Here is a 24234-nt window from a genome sequence, read left to right as displayed (position 1 = left end):
TTTTTTTATTTTTTTATTTTATTTATTTATTTTTTTTGACAGGCAGAGTGGACAGTGAGAGAGAGACACAGAGAGAAAGGTCTTCCTTTGCCGTTGGTTCACCCTCCAATGGCCGCCGCGGCCAGCGCGCTGCGGCCGGCGCACCGTGCCGATCCGATGGCAGGAGCCAGGAGCCAGGTGCTTTTCCTGGTCTCCCATGGGGTGCAGGGCCCAAGCACCCGGGCCATCCTCCACTGCACTCCCTGGCCACAGCAGAGGGCTGGCCTGGAAGAGGGGCAACCGGGACAGAATCCGGCGCCCCGACTGGGACTAGAACCCGGTGTGCCGGCGCCGCTAGGTGGAGGATTAGCCTAGTGAGCCGCGGCGCCGGCCCTAATGTTACAATTGAAGAGCAAGTGTAGCGCTGATGTGAATGTTGGCTGATGTCACTTACATTAACCAGTCAGACAAAAATAATACGAGGAACAGATACGTCACAACTTCACTTGTTAACGAGTGACTTATTCAATCAGAAAATAGCTTTCAACCATTTTCTCAATTTTTGAGAATGCTTTGTCAATTTTCGTGCTAGTCACAACATACTGGCTACAGATAAAACAAACTTCTAAAGCTAACCTGCGTTACTTTTCTATCACTTTCTGTGTAGGCAAGAAAACAGGCACGTGCTGATCTGTGGTACAAATGCCCGGGGTGCAGCTCCACGCCATCAGAGCAAGCTTCCTGCAGCGAGCGCCGGCTGGAGTTTGGATGATCCAGTGCACGGAGGGGTCACCGCCAGTCACCCACAGTCCCTAGCCTGGAGTAACACGGTCAGAGCTGCTTCTTGGTGGGGCTGTATATACACACACACACACACACACACACACCCCGAACTCTCTCTCCACACACACACACACACACACCCTGAATTCTCTCTCCACACACACACACGAAGGCACTGGCTGGAGTTTCTCTCTCTCCCCACACACACACACACACACCCCGCACTCTCTCTCCACACACACACACACCCTGCACACTCTCTCCACACACACACACACACCCCGCACTCTCTCTCTCCACACACACACACACCCTGAATTCTCTCTCCACACACACACACACACCCCCCACACTCTCTCTCCACACACACACACACGAAGGCACTGGCTGGAGTTTCTCTCCCCCCCCCCACACACACCCTGAATTCTCTCTCCACACACACACACCCCGCACTCTCTCTCCACACACACACACCCCCTGAATTCTCTCTCCACACACACACACACACACACACACACACCCTGCACTCTCTCCACACACACACGAAGGCACTGGCTGGAGTTTCTCTCTCTCTCCACACACACACACACACACACACACACCCCGCACTCTCTCTCCACACACACACACCCCCTGAATTCTCTCTCCACACACACACACACACACACACACACACCCTGCACTCTCTCCACACACACACGAAGGCACTGGCTGGAGTTTCTCTCTCTCTCCACACACACACACACACACACACACACCCTGCACTCTCTCTACACACACACGTACACACACACGCAGGCACTGGCTGGAGTTTCTCTCTCCACACACACACACACACACACACCCCGCACTCTCTCTCCACACACACACACACACACACCCCGCACTCTCTCCACACACACACGAAGGCACTGGCTGGAGTTTCTCTCTCTCTCCACACACACACACACACACACCCTGCACTCTCTCCACACACACACGAAGGCACTGGCTGGAGTTTCTCTCTCTCTCCACACACACACACACACACACCCTGCACTCTCTCCACACACACACACACACCCTGAATTCTCTCTCCACACACACACACACACACACGCACACACACACACGAAGGCACTGGCTGGAGTTTCTCTCTCCACACACACACACACACACACACACCCTGCACTCTCTCTCCATACACACACACACACACACCCTGCACACTCTCTCCACACACACACACCCTGAATTCTCTCTCCACACACACCCTGCACTCTCTCCACACACACACGAAGGCACTGACTGGAGTTTCTCTCTCCACACACACACACACCCTGCACTCTCTCTCCACACACACACACACACACACACACACCCTGAATTCTCTCTCCACACACACACACACGCACACACACACACGAAGGCACTGGCTGGAGTTTCTCTCTCCACACACACACACACACACACCCTGCACTCTCTCTCTCCACACACACACACACACACGCACACGGCAGAGCGCAGGCAGCCTTAGGAACCCACATTCCTCCAACAGCTGCAGGAGGAAACGCAGGCCCGGAGGAGCCAGAGGAGGAAGGGAGCTGGGGGGCGGCCAGGTGGAGGAACAGCTGCGTCCAATGCTGCTCAGGGGTCAAAACCGCGTCCGTTTGGCTTGGCAACGGCCTTTGCCAGAGCGGTGTGTCGGTCGGGGGCGGCAGGGAATTAATCCTAGCGCGTAGACACGGCGAAGGTGAGCGAACGCCTCTATCGCGCGTCCAGGGACTTCCGGGCACGACGCCGTCCAGACAGGGTTCGGGCGGCCACCCGGGAGACCTCGCAACCTTTAGGCGGAGCTCCAAGGTCAGGGTCACCTCCGGCCTCCAAGCAAACCGTCACCTTGACGACCAACGACGAAAACCGGAAGCGACGGAAGCCGTCGGATCATCTCGCGATATCTGGAGCGGCGGCGCCGGCCTGCCAGGCCGGGAGCCGCGGCCGACTCTCGCGAGACTTGCCGGAGTCGGAGAGTCTGGGGGCCGGCCGTAAGGGAAGATGGAGCCGCGGGTGGGGAACATGTCCGAGTCAGACATCGGCAGGAAGTGGGACCGGTGCATGGCGGATACGGTCGTGAAGATAGGTAAGGGGCTTCTCGCCCCTGGCAGGCCCGGGCCGGAACGGAGCGGGGCAGCCAGCTCCAGGCCTGGTGGCAGGAGCGCGGGAAGTCGGGCCGCCCGGCCTGGCCCAGCCCCTCCGGCCAGGGCGACCTACCTGAACCCGCACGACCGGAGGTCACTTGGGCGGCGGCGGGGCGGCGCGGGCCGGACGACCCAGGGCAGCTGTTGCAGGTGTAGACCTGGGGTTGCACCCGGAGGAGGGGTCGCCGAGGTCTCCAGGGGGAAACATGGCTGGCGCTTTCCGGCGCGCGACTGGGAATTCTCCCCGGGGTTCGGGGCGCGGCTGGGTCCCGGGGGTGACCCTGCTGGCCCGCTGGTGCAGAAGTGCCCTTTGGAGGAGGCCCTCGCCTTGGAGACCGCGCGGGGCCCCGGTACGGCTCGCGGTGTTTCCCGACTCGCCAGCCCGGTGCGCTCAGCGGGGCCCGGGGCCGGCGGGGATCTGAAATGCGAATTGCCCTGGAGAGAGCGAGCGAGCGAGCTCGGTCGCCGTGCAGCTCCGACTGCACCCCGAGTAGCCTTTTCACACGTGCTCAGCCAGTGACGACACCAACTGGGGACCTCGCCGCGTGGGACGGGGCGCGGAGGCAGGGGGAGCGCGCTTGGCGGCGGGGAAGCGCTCCGTGCCGGGCGCCCAGCCTGATGCCTCCTCCACGAACGGTCTTCTTACAGGTTATGAAATGCGCGGCAAGGTGGGGAATTTAACCCCGCTTCGGTCCAGGCCCGTGCTCTTCTTTTTCATACTAGTCTTTATTATGCAGATTTGGCGTTTCTGTCTGGACTTTCCTGGGGTATGCGGGAGGATTGAGGGTCGTGTCCTTGTATGAAAATGTTGGGAAATAAGATCGAGAGCAGAGGTGTTTTCTGGCTTATGCACTGCCTTGTCCTCGCTGCCCCGCAGGGCTCTGCCAAGGGCCATTTGGAAACTTTCAGTGTCATGTGTGGGCCGTACAGAATTATCAACCTAAAAAGTAGCCTGCTCTAGATTTGTTGAATTTAGAGCCCTGCCCGTGTTTGCCTTGGCGGGATGCACGGTCCCCAGCCCTGCGGAAGAATGTTTAATAAAAACTGCTGAGAATGAGCGAGTCCATGAAGTGGGTTATCGCAGGTGCCACAGCATCCCCGAATCCAGTACTTACCCTGTGGGGGGTGGACGAGCCTCTGCCTGTGTTCGTTTGTAAGACAGTAGCAATACTACCTCACAGGGTCGCCGGGAGGCTTGGATGAGTCCGGGCCAGTCTTTGGAAATGGGCTGTTCTACACGTGACCTCTCCCCTCCCCCCACTACAGAGTTTGTTACTGTTAACAGCTTGTGTTTAAGAGAGAAAGTTCTAAGGCGTAGATGTGATATGGCCAGTGTTTCAGGGGTGGACAGAGCCGAGTTGGAGTTACCCCGGCTGGGTCTTTACCCTGTCTTCACTGGTTTTGTAGCTCTGGGTGACGTCTCTCTCGGTGATGAAGTGGGGATAAAGAGATCCCCTACAGGGATTAAGAAAACTGAAGGACAGAGAGACACGCAAGCTGCTTAGCATGGTGCTGCCGGGCCTTTGGTGTGTAGTCAGGAGATGGTGGTTGTGGTTGTTGATGTCGGTGTTGTGCCGTGGATGACTGCCTTCCACTCATGAGTGGGCCTACACGAGTGGAATAATTAAATGAAGCAAGTTCATGTATGATCACAGGTAAAAGTGAAAACATTTCATACTCTTTGCTGTAGAACATCTTTCTCTTTTTTTAAGATTTATTTTATTTTACTTGAAAGAGTTAGAGAGAGATCTTCATTCACTGGTTCATTTCCCAGGTGATTGCAGCAGTCAATTCTGGGCCAGGCTGAAGCCCGGAGCTGCATCTGGGTGTTCCATGTGGGTGCAGGGGCCCAAACAGCCCATTTTGTGCTGCTTTCCCCAGGCCATTAGCAGGATTGGAAATGGAGCAGCCAGGCCATGAACCACCAGCTAGATGGGATGTTGGTGTCACAGGCCACAGTTTTACCCGCTATACTACAATGGCCCCAAGAGCTTTTTTAAAAATTTTTTTATTTTTTTAAAGATTGATTTTATGGGGGCCAGTGCTGTGGCGTAGCAGGTAAAGCTGCCACCTGCAGTGCCGGCATCCCATATGGGTGCCGGTTCTAGTCCTGGCAGCTCCACTTCCAATCCAGCTCTCTGCTACGGCCTGGGAAAGCAGTGGAAGATGGCCCAAGACCTTGGGCCCCTGCACCTGCATGGGAAGACCCAGAGGAAGCTCCTGGCTCCTGGTTTTGGATTGGCACAGCTCTGGCCGTGGCGGCCAATTGGGGAGTGATCCAGCGGATGGAAGATCTCTCTCTCTGCCTTTCCTTCTCTCTCTGTGTAACTCTGACTTTCAGATAAATAAAATAAAACTTTTTTTTTTTTAAAGTTTGATTTTATTTGAAAAGCAGAACAATACACACGGATCTTCCAGCCACTAGTTCACTCCCCAAGTGACTGCAGCGGTCCCAGCTGGACCAGGCCAAAGCCAGGAGCCTGGAACTCCATCTGGGCCTAATGCATGGGAGGCAGGGACCAGAGTACTTGGAAGCAGAGCAGCTGGGACTTGAACTAACCCTCTGATATGGGATGCCAGCGTCTGGCATCAGAGGTGGGGGCTTAACCTGTTGTACCACAGCTGCCAACCCCCAAGTTGAAGTTTTAGGAGGAAGAAATTGCAGCACAGAGAGGTTAAGTAACCAGAAATGGGGCCTGGGGTTAGAACTGACTGATGCTACAGAACAGGGAGTAGGGTGGAGTCAGACTTGTGAGATGTCTTTAGAGAGGTTCCTTTTTATCTCGAAGGTGGTTGAGTTGCCTTGGACTTTTTCACATTCGTTCTGCATACTCAACACCTCTGTCTAATCTATTGCTTCCAGGGCTCACTGTGCCTGGGCTGGGGGGGGGGGGGGATCGAATGTTTACTGAGCTGTGAGCCAGTCAGTGGGCAAATAGAGAAGCACAGGTGTTTCATTGCCCAACAGGGAACTGATAGGAGGTGAATGCCTTCTTGGTTTGATTATTCTGGCAATGTTTTATACAGAATGGCTGGGTAGGAGAGGAAGCTAACAGCACTATGAATATAAAGAGATAAAAGTCTCAACTGTTAGGCTGGAAAGCAGTGTTTACATTTGAGAAGCTTCAAACATTTCCCGCATTTATAGTAATGCCCGTCTCCTAGGCCAGCACAGCGCCAGGTCCGCGGTCAGAACTCAGCAGCTGCCATTTTCTTTATCTTCTCCCACCTCCTTATTTCTCACAAAGCCGACCCCGAGGTTAGAAGGTGGTCGTGCTGATGCTGTTGCTCAGCGTTTGGATGGGAAGCAGAAGGGGCTGTTGTGAACCTCATTCATGCCAGCCAGCGTGCAAGACTGCCTTGCACTGTCTGTGTTAGGTGGGAGGGAGGGACATTATAGTGGGGAAAAGGGGGCACGTCTGGTCGCTCTTCTTCGCATGTTGAGTTTGAGAATGATAACGGAGAAGTTGCAGGGAGGTGTCGGTTTTGAGGGAGGTGAGTTCAGATGTTGAGGGGGCTGCTGCATTAGTCTGAGTGGTGTGTGACACCCTTTGGTAGTGTGTTGCTTCCTGTTGCCATCCGCAGTGAACACCTGGCACTCTAGCTCTGTGGCTGTTTGCTTCTCTGGTATTTCATGAGACAGATGTGATGCTGAAGGCAGGGGAGGAAGGGCCCTCGCGAGCTCCCAGCTCCATCTTGATAGTTTCGGCCTCTGCCTCTGCAGAGACACAGGAGCCATGGACAGCGGACAGCAGCCGGCTCTGCTTGCCTGTCTTACACCTGAAGTGCTTTTGTCTTTTTCCCACTGGTTTGCTGAAAGATGACTTAATTTTTATCTTATTTATTTGAAAGGCAGAAAAATCTTCCATCTGCTTGTTCACTCCTTAAATGCCTGCAACAGCCAAGACTGGGCCAGGCCAAAGCCAGGAGGATCAGAACTCAATCCAGGTCTCCTGCGTGGGTGGCAGGGACCAGGTACCTGAGCTGTCAGTGCAGCCTTCCAGGGCGCGCATTACCAGGAAGCTGGGCTGGAAATGGAGTAGCTGAGGCTGGACCAGGCACATCCAATGTAGGGAGCAGGCGTCCCAAGCAGCAGCTTAACCTGCTCCGCCAGGATGCCTGCCCCAGGATGGCTGTTGTAACTGCTCACGTTTAGCGTAGACGTTGTACCGCTGAGTTAAATACCTGCCATAAGCATGTGGTTAAGGCAGCGATTTGTTTGTTCATCATGGATCTTCTTACTCTGGGTAATATCTTAATAGAAAGTTCTCATATGATTTGTTCTATAGGAAGAGATGCATTTATGAAATATCTTTTCCCCCACTGCTATATTAAGAAAAACAGTTCTTGGGATGGTCATTCAACCAGTGGCTGGATTACCAATTGGGATGCCCCATCCCACGTCAGAGTACATGGCTCAAGTCTGGGCTCAGCCTCAGACCCAGCTCCCTGCTAATGTGCAGGGAAGGCAGTAGGTAATGACTGGCGTACGTGGGTCCCTGCCACCCATGTGGGAGTCCCAGAGTGAGTCTGGGCTCCTAGCTTTGGCCTGGCCCAGTCCTAGCTGTTGCAGATATTTAGGGAGTGAACCAGCAGACAGAAAGTCTCTGCTGGGGCTGGCATTGTGGTGCAGCAGATAAAGCTGCCACCTGTAATGCTGGCATCCCATATGGTGCTGCTTGGTGTTCTGGCTGCTCCATTTCCTATCCAGGTCCCAGTTAATGCCCTGGGAAAAGCAGCAGAAGATGGCCCAATGTTTGGGCCCCCACCACCCACGTAGGAGACCTGGATAAAGCTCCAGTCTACTGCCTGGCCCAGCCCTGGCCATTGCAGCCATCTAGGGAGTGAACCAGTGGATGGACAATCTCTCTAACTGTATCTCTCCCCTTTCTGAAATTCTGACTTTCAAATAAATAAATTGAATCATTTTTTAAAAAGACCAACGGCGGCAGCTGGGCAATCAGTTCAGGTCTCCCTGCGGTGTCAGGTGGCCACTGTCTGAGCCCTCACTGCTGCCTCTCAGGGTCTGCGTTAGCAGGAAGCTGGAGCTGAAGTTGCCGGTCAGACCATGTAGCCCGATGTGCATGAGGACCTCTTAAAGGACAACTTTAACTGCTGGGCCACACATGCACCCCTTGAAACATCTATTTATTTTGTGTCAAATACTGTGATAGGATACATGATTTCTGATGTGGTTTGATCTGATAAATCAAGCCTGTGCCTCAAAAAACAAACAAACAAACAAACAAACAAAAAAAACAACCCACAAAAAAACCCGCGGTGGTTCTGCTTGATCTCAGGGAGCTGCTGGGTGTTCTGCACATGGGCCTCTGTCGGTTCCTGTCTGCTTTTCTCTCTCCCGCAGCCCTTGTGCCTTCTCCCCCTCACAGTTTTCTCTCTCTCTTTCTTTCTTTTTTAAGATTTATTTATTTTATTTGAAAGGCAGAGTTACAGAGAGGCAGAGGCAGAGAGAGGTCTTCCATCTGCTGGTTCACTCCCCAAATGGCTGCAACGGCCAAAGCTGCGCCAATCTGAAGCCAGGAGTTTCCCCTGGGTCTCCCACATGGGTGCAGGGCCCAAGCACTCAGGCCATCTTCCACTGCTTTCCCAGGCCATAGCAGAGAGCTGGATCGGAAGTGGAGCAGCCTGGACTTGAACCAGAGCCCATATGGGATGCTGGCACTGCAGGCGGCGGCTTTACCCGGTGCGCCACAGCGCCGGCCCTGCCCTCACAGTTTTTTACTCTTCCCTTTGGCCTTGTTATTAGTGTTACCACTGCTAGCATGTGCGCTGCCCAGGTCGTTGACAAAGTTTTGAGATTAACATAGTTTTTATCCCCTCCCCCTCCCTGAAACTCTATTAGCAGTTAACACATCCCCAGATGTCCTTTTTTACTCTGTCAAATCGTTCATTTTTCTTTCTTTTCTTTCTTTCTTTCTTTTTTTTTTTTTTTTTTTTTTTTTTTTAAGAAAGCAGAGTTAGAGAGGTCTTCCTTCTGATGGTTCACTCCCCAAATGGCCACAATGACCATGGCCGGATCAGGCCGAAGTCAGGAGCCAGGAGCTTCTACCGGATCTCCCACATGGGTGAAGGGGCCCAAGCACTTGAGCCATCTTCCGCTGCTTTCCCAGACCATTAGCAGGAAGCTGAATCGAAGTGGAGCAACCGGGACTTGAACTGGCACCCATATGGGATGTGGCGTCATAGACAGTGGCTTTACCCGCTACGGCGCAATGCCAGCCCCTCAGCGTTCATTTTTGTTAATCACACATATCATCATCTGAAATTTGCAGTTTGTTTCTTTATTTAATTTTTCCTTCTAGCTAGAATTTAAACTTTGCAAGAACCAGAGACCGTTTTGTTGACTGTTGATCTCAGCCCTGGTGTAGAAAATTGTGCAGTGAGTGACATGCTTTGCCGATTGTGTAGCTGCTCTCTGCCCATATTTGCTACTCTGTGTGTTTGTTTGCTGAAAGAATTAGCATTTAAGAGAAAAAGCTCAAGTAAAGTAGCTCTCGCATGAATTCCTGCCAGCTCGCATGTTTGACCTTGTGTCCTGTACACTTGGGACTTTTACCAACTTTTTAATTTCATCCAGGGATGTAAATTAATGTCAGTAAATCTTAATAACAAAATAGTATTAGAAATGTTTGGGAGTAGTCAACCAAGTAACAGAAACCAGAGAGTACTTTTGTATTTAAACAAGCAGAGGTGTTGTTGGTTTAAGCGGTAGTGCCAAAACCTCATTGCAGGAAATTAAAAAGGAGTGAAGAATATTACATTTTATGAATGGCATGTTCCGGTAGTTTTATGTGAATGCGTCAATAATGTTTTTTGCTAATTTTAAGTTTTACTGGATTTATTGACTGCTCTGGGGTTCTTTCTGCATTTAGTTCACGAGCTGTGCCGTTTACTTCCCTTGCATGCACTGAATAATTTGTCTTGTATGCACCCGCGAGCATGAGTAAGTCACACATTTCCTGTTAATGGGGATAGAAGGCCTAGTATCTTGTTACCGCAGGAGGCTTAATAGTTCTGGTCTCTGCAGAGCTGATGCCCCTAACTTGGGCTTAACACTCTGGACTGGACCAAGCTTATGTCTTTTTTGTCTGTTTCCTATGGGAAATAAGATTTTAGAGGATGAGAAAAATCACAGTTGGGAGGCTTCCAGAAGCTGCTTCCCTGTGGTTCCAGAGTTTCTGGGCCCTGCCTGCGGTCATGGACAGGGAAGCACTGTCCTTGCCCTTAGAGGCCGGTCACCACTCACTTTTTTTTTTTTTTTTTAGGATTATTTATTTATTTGAGAGGTAGAGTTATAGAGAGAGGGAGAGACAGAGAGAGAGGTCTTCCATCTGTTGGTTCATTACCCAGATGTCTGCAACAGCTGGAGCTGGGCCGAGCTGAAGCCAGGAGCTTCTTCCAGGTTTCCCACATGGGTGCAGGGGCCTAACTCTTGGTCCATCCTCTGCTGCTTTCCCAGGCTCATTAGCAGGGAACTGGATCGAAAGTGAAACAGGTAGGACTCAGATCGGTGCCCATATGGGATGCCAGTGCTGCAGGCACAGAGGCTTAGCCTACTACGCCACAGTTGTCTGTGTGACAGTGCCAGGACAGGTTTGCCAGAGGACTCTGTGGAACATGAGATTCCAGTTCTGAGACAGAGGCCTGGGAATCCCTAATATGACTTGGGAGGCTTTAGAATTGGCTGTGTCCATTTTCCCTCCATTTGTTCCCATTGTGAGATCAGAGTAAGAAATGCCTAGTTTTAATAACCCACATGTTGGACTGAAATGAGGAACCAGGGACCCAATCACCTGTGCCACTACCGTTGCCTCCCAGACTCATAAGCAGGAAGCTGGATCAGGAGCTGAGCCTGGAATGGAGCCCGGGTGCTCCTCTGTGGGGTGTGGGTGCCTCAACCAGCAGCCCAGCCCGTTCCTCTGAAGTCCTTCTTTTATTTTTTCTTAAAGATTTATTTATTTGAAAGGGAGAGTGACAGAGAAGGAGAAAAGGGGACAGAGAGAGAGAGAGAGAATGAGAGTGATCTTACATCCGCTGGTTTACTCCCCAGTGGGGCGAGAGCTGGACCAGGCCGAAACCAGGAGCCTGGAACTCCATCTGGGTCTTCCAAGTGTGTGGCAGACCCCAAGTACTTGGGCCTTTAGCAGGGAGCTGGGACAGAAGTGGAGCAGCCGGAACTCAAACCTGCACTTGGATATGGGATGCTGGTGTCGCAAGCCCCACAATGCTAGTTCCTCACAACCTTTTTAAAATAACTGCTATATTGAGATACATTTCACATACATAAATTCTCCTATTAAAGCGTGTAATTTTAGTGTGTTGACAGATCTGTGAGCGATCATCGTATTCTAATTTTAGAGTACATTCAGTTCCTCCAAAGAAATGCCAGGCACCATCTTTCCATTCCTGAACCCCACCCCTACGCTAGCCCCGCACAACCACTAATCTGCTTTCTGTCTCTGCGGAATTTCCTATTCTGGACGCTCCGCGCAGGTGGGAGTTTAGGTTGTCTGTGTGTCAGGCTTCTCTCACATAATGCTTGTAGGCTCATCCATGCGGTGGTGTGTATCAGTGCTTTGTGCTTTTTTGTTGACAAATACTAATCTGTGGTATGGCCGGCCCACATTTGCTTATTCCTATGTTGGTCAGTGGACATATAGATTGTCATACTTTTTTTAAAGATTTTAATGATATTTTTTATTTATCTCAATGTACTCAAAATATTGTTTCAGTTGGTAACTAAGGTAAAAATTATTAATGTGCAGCCGGCGCTGCGGCTCACTAGGCCAGTCCTCCTCCTACAGCGCTGGCACACCAGGTTCTAGTCCCGGTCGGGGTGCCGGATTCTGTCCTGGTTGCCCCTCTTCCAGGCCAGCTCTCTGCTGTGGCCCGGGAGTGCAGTGGAGGATGGCCCAAGTGCTTGGGCCCTGCACCCCATGGGAGACCAGGAGAAGCACCTGGCTCCTGGCTTCAGATCAGCGCGATGCGCCCGCTGCACTGCGCCGGCTGTGGCCATTGGAGGGTGAACCAACGGCAAAGGAAGACCTTTCTCTCTGTCTCTCTCTCTCTCACTGTCCACTCTGCCTGTGGAAAAAAAATTATTAATGTGCTATTTCATATGACTTCCATACTAAGTCTACAGAATATGGTGTGTATTTTGCACTTATAGAACATCTCAATTTGTGCTGACCACATTCCAAGCTCTCAATTATCGATATAGTTAGTGGCTCCCGTATTAAGCAATGCAAATCTATATAAAATTGTTCACACTTTTGACCACTATGAATAGTGCCACTGTGGTCAAGTGTACCAGTTTTAATGTAGAGCCATTTTCAGTTTTCTGGAATGTGTGCATAGGAGGAAAACTGTTTGCGTATTAATTAAGCTGAAGAGTGACATAGTTGAATTTCTGATTTCAGCAAGAGCATTAGAGTAGATAAGAATGAATCACAGAGAACTGGGGTGAGAGCAGGGAGATAGTTCATTGCGTTTTACAAAGTCATGTCCAAAATGAGATGATCAGATGAGGGGAAGCCAGAGCTCAGCCGGGGCAGACGGGGTAGAAGGGAGGCCGGTGTCCTGGTGCCAGGGCAGAGGTGGTGTTTACACAACTGAGTGCAGACTCAGGAGCAGTCGCGTGAGGCCAGCCCCTCGTAAATGGGAGGCCTGTGCCTGTGCCCCTGCATCCACATGGGAGACCCAGAAGAAGCTCCTGGCTTCGGCCTGGCCCAGCCCCAGCTATGGTAGCCATTTGGGGAGTGAACCAGTGGATGGAAGATTGATTTCTCTCTCTCTCTGTAATTCTGTCTTTCAAATAAGTAAATAAGCCAATCTTTAAAAAAAAAAAAAAAAGTAAATCTTTTAGAAAAAAGTTTTAACTAGCAGATGTCATGTGCTCATCTAAAGAATTAAGTATAGCTAAGTTGTTTAAAGCCATTTTAACATTAAAAATATTTTACTGAAAGAAGCTATTGAGTAAAGTCATGAGGAAAAAAAACCAAATTATTATGTTTCTTTAAGTATCAGTTCATTTGATAAGTGTGGGTTACCACAAGCAAGGGCGGCTCACCAGTGGTTGTCTTTTGGGTGGCCTGTGTTTGCAGGCTGATGTCTCTATTTTGTGGAGCAATATCACTTGGCTTAGCTGAAATACTTCCGAGGTTTTGGGTTGTGTGTTGGTTTGGGTTTTAGATTAGTACATATTAATTGTTGAGTTGGTGGCCATGATGTGTTTGTTTTATGTGTTTTTAACAATGTGAGCAAAAATGTTTTTTCCACCTGTGGCGGCACTTTGAATAATGGGCTGCTGGGATCTGGCTGGAGGAGTGCTTTTTGCTGGTGTTACAGAAGAACAGCATTAGGCGCTATATGGACGTTGAAAGCGTTTAAATTTTTGTTCTGCCTGTGGTTTTATGCTTCCCTCAAATGTGGCTGAAGCCGTTTATTAGTAAATATGCTGAATTGCTTTCTTTGGCAACTGTATTTTAGTATTGACTCCAAGTAAAAACACAAATATTTACTTATAAAAGTTGTCTGGTGTGCTAATATTTTTACTATGTCCATTGACCCACTAGTGAAATATTAGGGCATCGTTAGATTGGCTCCTGTTTATTTAAAGGCAAAGAGGAAAAGAGAGTAAGCAAACATTGATTGACTAGCTGTTAATATGCCACTGTATTCGGCACACTAATACGTTATCCTTTTTTTATTTTCCTCGCCTGTCAGTTAGGAAGTTTATATTATCTCTGTTTTTCCAGCAAGGAAAAAAAATGCTCAAACAAGTTTATACAAATTGAGAAACTGATTTTTAAGTGAAAATGTAAACAACCAAGAGTTGCCAAAGCGATTTTTTAAAGAACAAAGTTGGGAAACACACATTACCTGTTTCAAGACTTACTGCAGGGAAGTGTAGTGTTGGAAAAGGTAGGTGCTATGAGACCTCAGAAAGCATAGGAGAAAAAGCTTTGTGACTTTGGGGTCAGAAAAGATTTTTTAAGATTCCAAAAGTAAAATTACAAGGAAAAATTTAATTCACCATTTGATTAAAAAAAAAAAAAAAAAGAAAAATCGCTCTTTTAAAAGACACCATTACGGGGCCAGTGCCATGGCGTAGAGGGTTAAGCTGCCACCTGCAGTGCTGGCATCCCTTACAGGTGCCAGTTTTAGTCCCAGCTGCTGCAGTTCCAATCTGGCTCCTTGCTGATGCACCTGGGAGAGAGCTGAGGATGGCCCAGGTCCTTGGGCATCTGTACCCATGTGGGAGGCCGGGAGGAAGCTTTGGCTTCCCCCAGCCCTGGCCTCTGTGGCCATTTGGTGAGTCAACCAGTGGATGGGGAATCAATCTTTCTGTTTGTGTCTCTGCCTCTCTCTCTCCTTCTCTCTCTGCTTCACCCTCTCTGTGTCTCTGCCTTTGAAATAAATAAATAAATAAACCTTTAAGAAAAAAAAAAAAACACCATTAAGAGAACATAAAAGCAAACCATGGATGGGAGAAAGTATTCACGATACAAATATCTGAGAAAGGACTTGCTTCCAGAGTATATGAAAGAGCAATGGGCATTGTGGCACAGTAGATGAAGCCACTGCTGGCAATACCACATCACATATCAGAGCGCCACTTCAAGTCCCAGCTGCTCTGCTTCCAATCCAGATTCCTACTAACGCACCTGGGAGGCAGCAGTTGCTGGCTCACGTGCTTGGACCCTTGCGACCCATGTGGGAGACAAATGGAGTTCTAGGTTCCCGGCTTTGGCCTGGCCCAGATCGGACAATGGCAGACATTTTGTGAGTGAACCAGCAGATGGAAGATCTCCCTCTGACTCTTTGTCTCTTGCTCTTGCTATGCCTTTCAAGTAGATGAAAATAAAGAAAAAATAAGCATTAAAAATATATTAAAGAATTCTTAAATGTAATAAGAAGATGATTCATGATAACATGTTTAAAATGACTTAACAGAAGAAAATGTGAAAAGACGGCCATGAGGGAAGTGCAGCTCAGATCCATGATGCCCACTCATACCCATTCAAATCGTTAAATCAGGGGCTGGCAGCCCATATGGGTGCCAGGATGAGACCTGGCTGCTCTGCTTCCCATCCGGCTCCCTGATAACACACTTGGGAAAGCAGCAGCAGATTGGCCCAAGAGCTTGGGCTCCTGCACCCACGTGGGAGACCTGGAAAAAGTTACTGGCTCCTGGCTTTGGCCTGAAACAGCCCTAGCTGTTGCGGCCATTTGGGGAGTGAATCAGCAAATGGCAGATCTTGCTCTCGCGCGCGCTCTCTCTTTCTCTCTCTGTGTGTGTGTGTCTGTGTCTGTCTGTCTCTCTGTCTCTCCCTCTCTGTAACTCTGCCTTTCAAATAAAAAAAAAAAACCTAAATCTTGGAAAAAATAGTTAAAATTAAAAGACAGTTCTTAGCATTAAGTAAAATGCAGAGCAATGGGAGTGGCTGGTAGGAATGTAGAGTGTTAGAACCACTTGGGAAAACTGGCAGTTTCTTACAGAGTTAATCGTAGAGGGGCTGGCACTGTGGTACGGCAGGTTAACAGCTGCCATCTGCGGTGCCAGCATGCTATAGGAGCCCTGGTTTCAGTTCTGGTTGCTCCACTTCAGGCTCCCTGTCGATGTGGCTGGGAAGCCCTGCAACCCACTTGGGAGATTCCAGACTCCTGGCTTGGTGTGGTCGTTAGGTGAGTGAACCAGTGGATGGAAGATCTCTCTGTTTGTTTTTCTCTCATGGCCTTTCAAATATATCAATAAATCTTTTTTTTAATATATATATATAAAGATTTATTTGAAAGAGTTACACAGAGAGGAGAGGCAGAGAAAGAGAGAGAGAGGTCTTCCATCCACTGGTTCTCTCCCTAATTGGCCATAATGACTGGAGCTGCACCGATCAGAAGCCAGGGGTCAGGAGCGTCTTCCGAGTCTCCCTCGCAGGTACAGGGGCCCAAGGGTTTGGGCCATCCACTATTGCTTTTCCAGGCCTTAGCAGAGAGCTGGATTGGAAGTGGAGCAGCCAGGACTTGAACCGGCGCTCATATGGGATGCAGGCACTTCAGGCAGCGGCTTTACCTGCTACGCCACAGCACCAGCTCCATAAATAAATATTTTTTAAAACAAGAGCAGCAATAAAGTTAAACACACATTCTAGCCATTCTAATTTTAGGTAAATACCTAAAGAAAAAACCCAAAGGAAATGAAAATGGGTCCACACAAAGACTTGTGTGTGAATGCTTGTAGCAGCTTTATTCACAATATCCCCCACGCTGAAAACAACCCCAATGTCCATTGACTGGCAAATGGATAAACAAGATGTAGACTGTCCTTAGAATGTAATATCAGTAATAAAAAGGAACTGGTACTGATAGATACAACAGCATGGGTACATTTCAGAATCATTTTGTTGAATGAGAGAATCTAGACACAAAAGAGTACATACTGTATTATTTCATTTATGTATAACATGCTAGAAAATACAAGCCAATCACTAACGACAGAAAGGAGGTAAGGGGTTGTTGGGAGCGAAGGGTGGAGGGTGGAATGGACTGCAGAGTGGCACAGGGGGATTTGAGAGTGATAGCAGTATTCTGTTTCTTGATTTTGTTGGTGGTTTCACAGGTATGGACAAGTGTCAGAATTCATTGATTTGTATAATTTAAGTGGATAGAGTTCATTCTACATGAATTGTACCTCTAGAAGTTACTCAAAACCAGTACATCTGGGGCCAGCATTGTGGCATTGCAGGTAAAGCTGACACGTGTGATGCTGGTATCCCATATGGGTGCTGGTTCAAGTCCTGGCTGTTCCACTTCCAATCCACCTCCTTGCTAATGTGCCTGGGAGAGCAGTGAGGGATGTGCTTGGGCCCCTGCCAACCATGTAAGAGACCAGCTGAAGCTCGTGGCTGCTGGCTTCAGCCTGGCTCAGCCCTGGCCATTGTGGCCAATTGGGAAGTGAACCAGCAGATGGAAAACCTCTCTCTCTCTCTCTCTCAAATAAATAAGTAAATCTTTAAATATTATATGTGTATATATAATATCTGCCAGAAAGTATATATAAAAATGAACAATGACATGGAAACGGGCTGGCACTGTTGCGTAGTGGGTAAAGCCACTGCCTGCAGTGCCAGCATCCCATATGGGCGCCGGTTCAAGACCTGGCTGCTCCACTTCTGATCCAGCTCTCTGCTATGCTATAGCCTGGGAAAGCAGTGGAAGATGGCCCAAGTTCTTGACTCCTGCACCTGCATGGGAAGACCCAGAAGGTGCTCCTGGCTTCAGATTGTCACAGCTCTGGCTGTTGAGGCCATTTGGAGAGTGAACCAGTGGATGGAAGACCTCTCTTTCTCTCTGCCTCTCCTCTCTCTGTGTAACTCTGACTTTCAAATAAATAAATCATAAAAAAAAAGATGAAAAATAGGAAGTACTAGTGAAGATACAGAATAACTGCAGTTCAAACACTGCTTATGGGGCTATGAATTGGTGCAACCTCTTTTGTTTTTAAGATTTATTTATTTAAAAGGCAGAGTTAAGGTGAAGTAGGGAGAGATTCTTCCACCCACTGGTTCACTCCCCAGATGGCTGTAACTGCTAGAGCTGGATCAGTCCAAAGCCAGGAACTTCCTCCCGGTCACCCATGTGGATGCAGGGGCCCAGGCACTTGGAGCATCTTCTGCTAGTTTCCCAGGTGCATTAGCAAGGAGCTGGATCAGAAGTGGAGCAGCTGGGACTCAAACCGGCATCCATATGGGATTCTGGCATCAAAGGTGGTGGCTTTACCTGCTATAGCACAGTGCCAGCCCCAATACAACCACTTTTGAAAACTGGCAGTATCTACTAAAGCAACCATATGTGTGCCCTATTACCCAGGGCTCTATGCTTAAATATATAACCAAGAGAAATGCATACACCTGCTCACCAAATGGCTTACACTAGAACATTTAAATATTTATTTATTTATTTGAAAGGCAGAGTTACAGAGAGGCAGAGGAAGAGAGAGAGAGAAAAAGAGAGAGAGGTCTTCCACCCATTGGTTCACTCCCCAGATGGCCACAATGGCTGGAGCCATGCTGATCAGGAGCTAGGTGCTTGTTTCGGGTCTCCCACATGGGTGCAGGGGGCCTAAACATTTGGGCCATCTTTTTTCTTTTTTTTTTTTTTTTTTTAAGATTTTATTTATTTATTTGAGAGACAGAGTTACAGACAGTGAGAGGGAGAGACAGAGAGAAAGGTCTTCCCTCTGTTGGTTCACTCCCCAAATGGCTGCAGTGGCCAGAGCTGTGCCGATCCAAAGCCAGGAGCCAGGTGCTTCTTCCTGGTCTCCCATGCGGGTGCAGGGGCCCAAGGACTTGGGCCATTTTCTATTGCTTTCCCAGGCCATAGCAGAGAGCTGGATTGGAAGTGCAGCAGCCGGGATGCAAGCTGGCACCCATATGGGATGCTGGTGCTGCAGTCGGCAGCAAATAAAGTTTTAAAAATAGGAGAGGCCAGCGCCGCGGCTCACTAGGCTAATCCTCTGCCTGCGGCGCCGGCACACCGGGTTCTAGTCCCGGTCGGGGCGCCGGATTCTGTCCTGGTTGCTCCTCTTCCAGGCCAGCTCTCTGCTGTGGCCAGGGAGTGCAGTGGAGGATGGCCCAAGTGCCTGGGCCCTGCACCCCATGGGAGACCAGGATAAGTACCTGGCTCCTGCCTTCGGAAAGGCGCGGTGCGCCGGCCACAGCGCGCCGGCCGCGGCAGCCATTGGAGGGTGAACCAACGGCAAAGGAAGACCTTTCTCTCTGTCTCTCTCACTGTCCACTCTGCCTGTCAAATAAATAAATAAATAAATAAGGAGAGACTGCTTTATGTTTTCAGAAGTCAGAACATGATCATGCTTGGGTGGAGGGCTTTGCCCAGGGAGCCCAAAGCCATCCTCCAGGGGTATTGGTAATCTGCTGCTGCTTGAGCTGGGTGCTGTGTTTCGTCTGTGAAAATTCACAGAGCTGTATACTTGACTGTGCACCTTTGTGTGGGGAGGTGATATTTCCAGTAAAGTTGTCAGAGGGCATGTGCTGTCACAGGAAGGTATTCAAGTGCGACGTAAATGCAGTCATCAATAGTAACTTATCCAGATTATCCCCAGGGAATGATGACAGTGCTTGGTGGGGAGGATTATTAGCTTTGCTATTTTTATAATTCAAGAAAATACACAAATGAGAACTAAGTCTGTTCAAAAAACAATTATTTCTTGAGTTCATTCGGTTCCTCTGGCTAAAGATTATGAATGATTCTAAATAAGTAAGTCTAGTTTTGTGATTTAGTGAGTTGGTGAAGCAAAAGCTTTTTGCCAACTGTGGAATTACATTGGCATCCATTAATGAAGTTTCTTGCAGGTTGACAGGTTATTGGAATTTGCCCTTGGTGGAATATGATGTTCTATTGATGAATGACCTCCGTAAATTCAGACTCACAGGATAATAGAGTATCGGGGCTGGAAGGAACCTTAGGGATTGATTTGGTCTGGTGGTTTTATAATGTCTTCAGAGTACCCGAGGGGTTGGCGCTGGGTTAGGGGAGGTAGCAGAGGAGGGTGAGAGGTGGCAGGGAGACGGGTTCCTCTTTCCTCCTGCTCCCAGCAGAGCAGCCCCACTTTGGTCTCATGTATCTGTTTGCTGTGTAGGATTTTATTTGGAAAATAACATTTCACTGCTTTGGGGAAGCAAACAAATACATAATTACCACCGTTTCCCTCTCATTTCACAGATTAGAAAATTGATCCCTGAGGGTGGGATCCATGCAGGGCTATCTGTGTGAGACCGTCTCTTGAGTCCTAGGTCGTGGATGGTTTCATCTCTGCTGCTCTTCCCGTCCCAGCTGATACTCCTCCTGAGTTTCTCCAGTCCCTGGTGTCCCACACTCTCCGCATACACACATACACCCTCTCACCCTCTCTGTTCCTACCTGCCCCCATTTGCAGCTTGGTTTAAGATACCATTTCTACTGAGTATGGTTGGTTTCCATTTTAGTCCTTATGGTTGTAACAGAGACCATCTCTGACAAAGATGGCTGCTGGGGCAGATTTTGGGTATAGCAGTTAAGACTGCTTGGGCAGAGTGGAGACCCTGGTTTGAGTCCTGGCCCAGATTCCTGCTAATGCACACCCTGGGAGGCAGTAGGTGATGGCTCAAGTGGCTGGGTTCCTGCTAACCACGCAGGAAACCTGGACTGAGTTCTGGCCCTTGGCTTCAGCCTGGCCCAGTGCGGCTGAAGAGTTGGCTCTTTGAAATCATGTAACTTGAGGGAGGTCATCAAGCCCATGTGTCCAGTCAGTGGAATCCTAGAGCTGGTAGGGCCCTGTGGGGCACGGATGGGTTCCCGAGGTACGGCCGGGATCCTGCCTGGCCTCTTCCAACAGCAGCTTAGGTTATGTCTGTTGGTAAAGGAAGGAAGGGAGTGTGAACCGCTGACTTAGTTGAGCCTGTCTCTTGAATGATAAGGAACCTAGAATTCCAACCTTACGTCCTTTAGCTGGAGAAGCCTTGTGGGACAGTGCAAGAAAGGGCCTGGAGCCCAGGAAGCGTAGGGCAGCTGTTTGCCTTTGAGCCTCAGTTTCTTCTGTTAATTTGGGATCCTCATCTCTGTAGTTTTGAAGAGGCCCAGGACGAGATAATGAACATGAAAGCATTTTGTAAACCATAGACTGGTGATTCTCAGCTGGGGCTGATCTGCACTCTGCCGCCCCTCCCTCCCACCAGGTTTGGGAATGTGTTTGGTTCTGGGCATCGGGGCATTGTGGGGGTGCCACGGACATCTAGTGGATGGAGACCAGGGATGCACAGGGCGGTGTCTCCCGCACAAGGAATGATCTTACCTCAAATATCAATTGTGCTGCGCTTGGGCAACCCTGCCCTGGACAAATGGGGCTCCCACATCTCAGAGTAAACACAGCCCTCGCAGACTAATACACAGCACTGGGGCACGTATGCTCTCAGCAGTGGAAAGCAAAATGAAGAAGAAAAGAAAAAGGCAAAAAAAAAAAAAGAGCCCATGATAATTAGAATAATTTTAAAGAATGCAGATCCCATAATTCTTAAAGAAAAAAAAAAAACGAAACAAATGTATGCTTGTAAAAAAAAAAAGACCAAAAAAGAACTGTTATTCATAAAGTGACAGTCTATTGGAATATAGATGCTGTTAGCGCTTAACAACCAAACTTGTCATTTTTAGAAGTAAGAAGAGAAAGTTAATTTAAAATGCTCTTTAGATAGGCTGAAAGGAACAAAATAAAGGATAAACGAGTACAGACCAGAAGGGCTGTTGGAAGAGTCTGTCGGTTGTTAAGTGAGACTCTTGACGGGTGGGAAGGTGGTCTTGTGAGAGCTAAAGGTAATGGTGGAAATACAGTGGTTGGACTGAGGGACAGAGCAGGCAACAGGCAGATCCCAGGTGGCTGAGGTGCTTGATGAGAATGGTGTAGACTTTCCAAGACGCTTCTCTTATGTATCGGCAGGTGGACTGTGAAAGCAAGTGATAAATAAGTAGCAGTGTATTTGGGAGGAATTAAAATCCATTGCTTTTACTCCAGTTCTCTTTATCCACCTAAACCGTGCACAGGATGATTGGAATGCCTCTGATAATTTATAATTATTGTACCACTCTGACATAATTGTTGACAGATTAGTACTTGACAAATGTTTGCGAGTTAGAACAAATGTTTCTGATTGTTTGTCAGAACCTGCACATATAAACCACTCAGAATTCCTGTTGGATAGATTTTCAGATGATTAACTGAAGCTACATAATTCACCTTTCACTAGGAAGGTAGTTCTGAGAAGGCTGCTGGTTCCTTGGCATCATTTCAGATGACTACACGGAAATCCATTAGTTGTAGAATTTTTTAAACCACTGCAGAATAGGCCTGTTGTGACAAACCCTGAGCTTGTGAGCTCATAAATACCCCATTCTGATTAGAAGTAAAAATATACCACTGCTCCAGTCATGTATTTTGTCTCAACACTACAGTAAATGCTGCTGATCTCACATACTCCCAGGAGACGTGTTCTGTGACCATTGAAAAGTCACAACCGATTTTTCTCTTTATTCCACCTGCAACCTGAAATTTATTTTAGTCCATAATTTCTACTTTAGGACACCTTTCCCCCTTCATTTAGTTTATGAAAAATTAAATTCCTGGTTTCTTAGTGCATGCTAGTCTGGTGATTTGGAGAGGTTTGTTACGGGGCTTGGTGGAGTGGTGGTCTCTAAGGAGAACTGCAGGATACGCTGGCATAGTCAGCCCAGTGCTGTTGCCCGCCTTAGCGTTCACCCTCACAGAGCAGATTTACGGCAAGGAAACGTGGCGTCTCACAGCAGGCCGGCAGTTTGCAGAAGCTGGCTTGGGAAATACTCATCATTCGCATCTACATTATCTTAAGTTCAAGGAATTTGACAGATTTGAAAAATATTTGGCCTCCTTTTCCACCCCCATGTCTCTTTGTCTACGAGACTTCCTTTTCTACCTTTACCTATTGATCCCATGGCTGGAGCCGTCACTAAGGGTGGTTCCTTCCACTCCTCGGAAGTTTTCAGTCAGTCCTGGTCAAAGCCTTGTTGAAACCTGTACTGCCCGTGTTTAATACCGTCTCTTTATTTCTGCCCAGCCTGGGATACAGGAGAGGTGGAGGGAGGGCTGTGAGGAGTATGTGAGGCGGCACTTCCCGTCCTGGCTGGGCCTTGCCCTGACGCGGGCTACGGCAGTGGCTTCCTTCCATGGTGTCTTCATCTCTGATAGAGGACTCTTCAATCCATGCCCACGGCGCCACGGTGAGCTGTGCTGAGTGCACATCTGATGTGTGGCTTCCCCTCCTTTCTGTTATTTTCCTGTCGCTTATCGGATCAAGGCCAGGTATTTCACTGTCTCCCATCTCACAATCATTTAGCCAGCAAAGAGAAATTATAGCCCATTTCTCTGCCACCTTCCCTCCCCATTGCTTCTCTTACCCTCCATGGGGATCTGCTGTCTAATACAGCCTCTATCTGTCGTTCCCAAGACATGTTGGCTCCAGCAATAGAGAGGGGACTTAATTCAGAACTTAGAATTCTCCAGGGCTTAGCATAGTGCCTGCACACAGCAGGAACTAAGGGCGTGTGATTGAGGAGATGCCCACATGTAGCATTTTCCAGAATGAGCCTTAGAGGTGTTTGGTCTGGGCAGCTACACTGGAAGCAGGGCAGTGTGGCCATGACAGACCAGGCCTCTGGAATCTGGCTGCCTGGGTTCCAGTCCCAGGTGTGTGCCCCGAGGGAAGTTACTTGCCTTTTCTGTGCCCTGGTTTCTTCATCTGCAGAACTGGGTGTACATAAATGATCAGATGAGAACATTTAATCCTGGAGCCTTAGTGCCAGTGAGTGCTTTTCACTTTACTTACTGTTGTATGGTATTTTCTGAAACAATGTAGATTTTTTTAAATCAACTTATATTTTAGGTTGATTAAAAGAATTTCACATTAAAAGGTCTTTGATGTGTGTCATGTAAATAGCACCCACGTTTCCATAGTCACCGTGCAGAACCTCTCCGCAGGTTCCTTGACAGCCTTCCTTCAAGGCTCCCCCACCCAAACCCAGCCGCTCATCCACGCACTCAGTCAGGGTCTTGTCCTGAAGTTCTGCCAGCAAAATGTCTCTTCCCAAGTCGTGGCTTCAGTGTTACTTCTTTCTAAATTCTCTTCCGGGAAGCCCACTGCTGACCAAGTAACACACTGCGTGGACCCCGTGGCCCGGTTTCTGGTGCCTTTTGCAGAATGCCCCAGTGGCTTCTAGCCTCACCCCTTGCTGTCCTCTTGGACATGCCTAGTGCTTCAGCCAGACAGGCTGACCCATTTCGCGGCACAGCCCTGTTCCTCGGCCACTGTGCCAGCATGTTCGCCGCACCGTGGCTGGTGAAAATCAGCCCTTCCTCTCAGCAACCCCAGCGCTGTCTCCGTGAACAGGCAACACAGCCAGACGTGTTTCTGTCCTGCTCCTCTACGCCTGCAGCGTCGCCATCCCTCTCCTGGCACGGAGGCTCTGCGTGGCTTGGTTTTCTGGGTGCCCCGTTTCTTGTCTTCCCTGCCAGCTCTTACCCACCCCTGACCCTTGTGGACACCAGCACCCTCCTTCAGTGCTCAGTAACTTTCAGTTTTTTTTTTTTTTTTTTTTTGACAGGTAGAGTCATAGAGAGAAAGGTCTTCCTTTCCATTGGTTCACTCCCCAAATGGCCGCCACAGCCGGCGCTGCGCCGATCCGAATCCAGGAGCCA

At 49.0% G+C, this 24234-nt stretch overlaps 1 protein-coding gene across 2 annotated transcripts in view; it reads left to right on the top strand.

The window, feature by feature from the left end:
• Positions 1 to 2769: 2769 nt before the first annotated feature.
• MICOS10 (mitochondrial contact site and cristae organizing system subunit 10) overlaps positions 2770 to 24234 on the top strand; it is a 38240-nt gene continuing 16775 nt past the window's right edge. For both annotated transcript variants that reach the window (XM_002716006.6, XM_089301419.1), the window contains exon 1: positions 2770 to 2881. In XM_002716006.6, the coding sequence (XP_002716052.1) occupies positions 2797 to 2881 (85 nt within the window). In that variant the 5' untranslated portion in view covers positions 2770 to 2796. The remainder of the gene's footprint in view (positions 2882 to 24234) is intronic.

Source organism: Oryctolagus cuniculus, chromosome 7 (genome assembly GCF_051225735.1).
Source record: "Oryctolagus cuniculus isolate XC-2025 breed Fujian yellow rabbit chromosome 7, ASM5122573v1, whole genome shotgun sequence".
In the NCBI taxonomy this organism is placed as follows: domain Eukaryota; kingdom Metazoa; phylum Chordata; class Mammalia; order Lagomorpha; family Leporidae; genus Oryctolagus; species Oryctolagus cuniculus.
The sequence above is the reverse complement of the archived record's forward strand: the minus strand, read 5'-3'. Positions and strand labels throughout refer to the sequence as shown.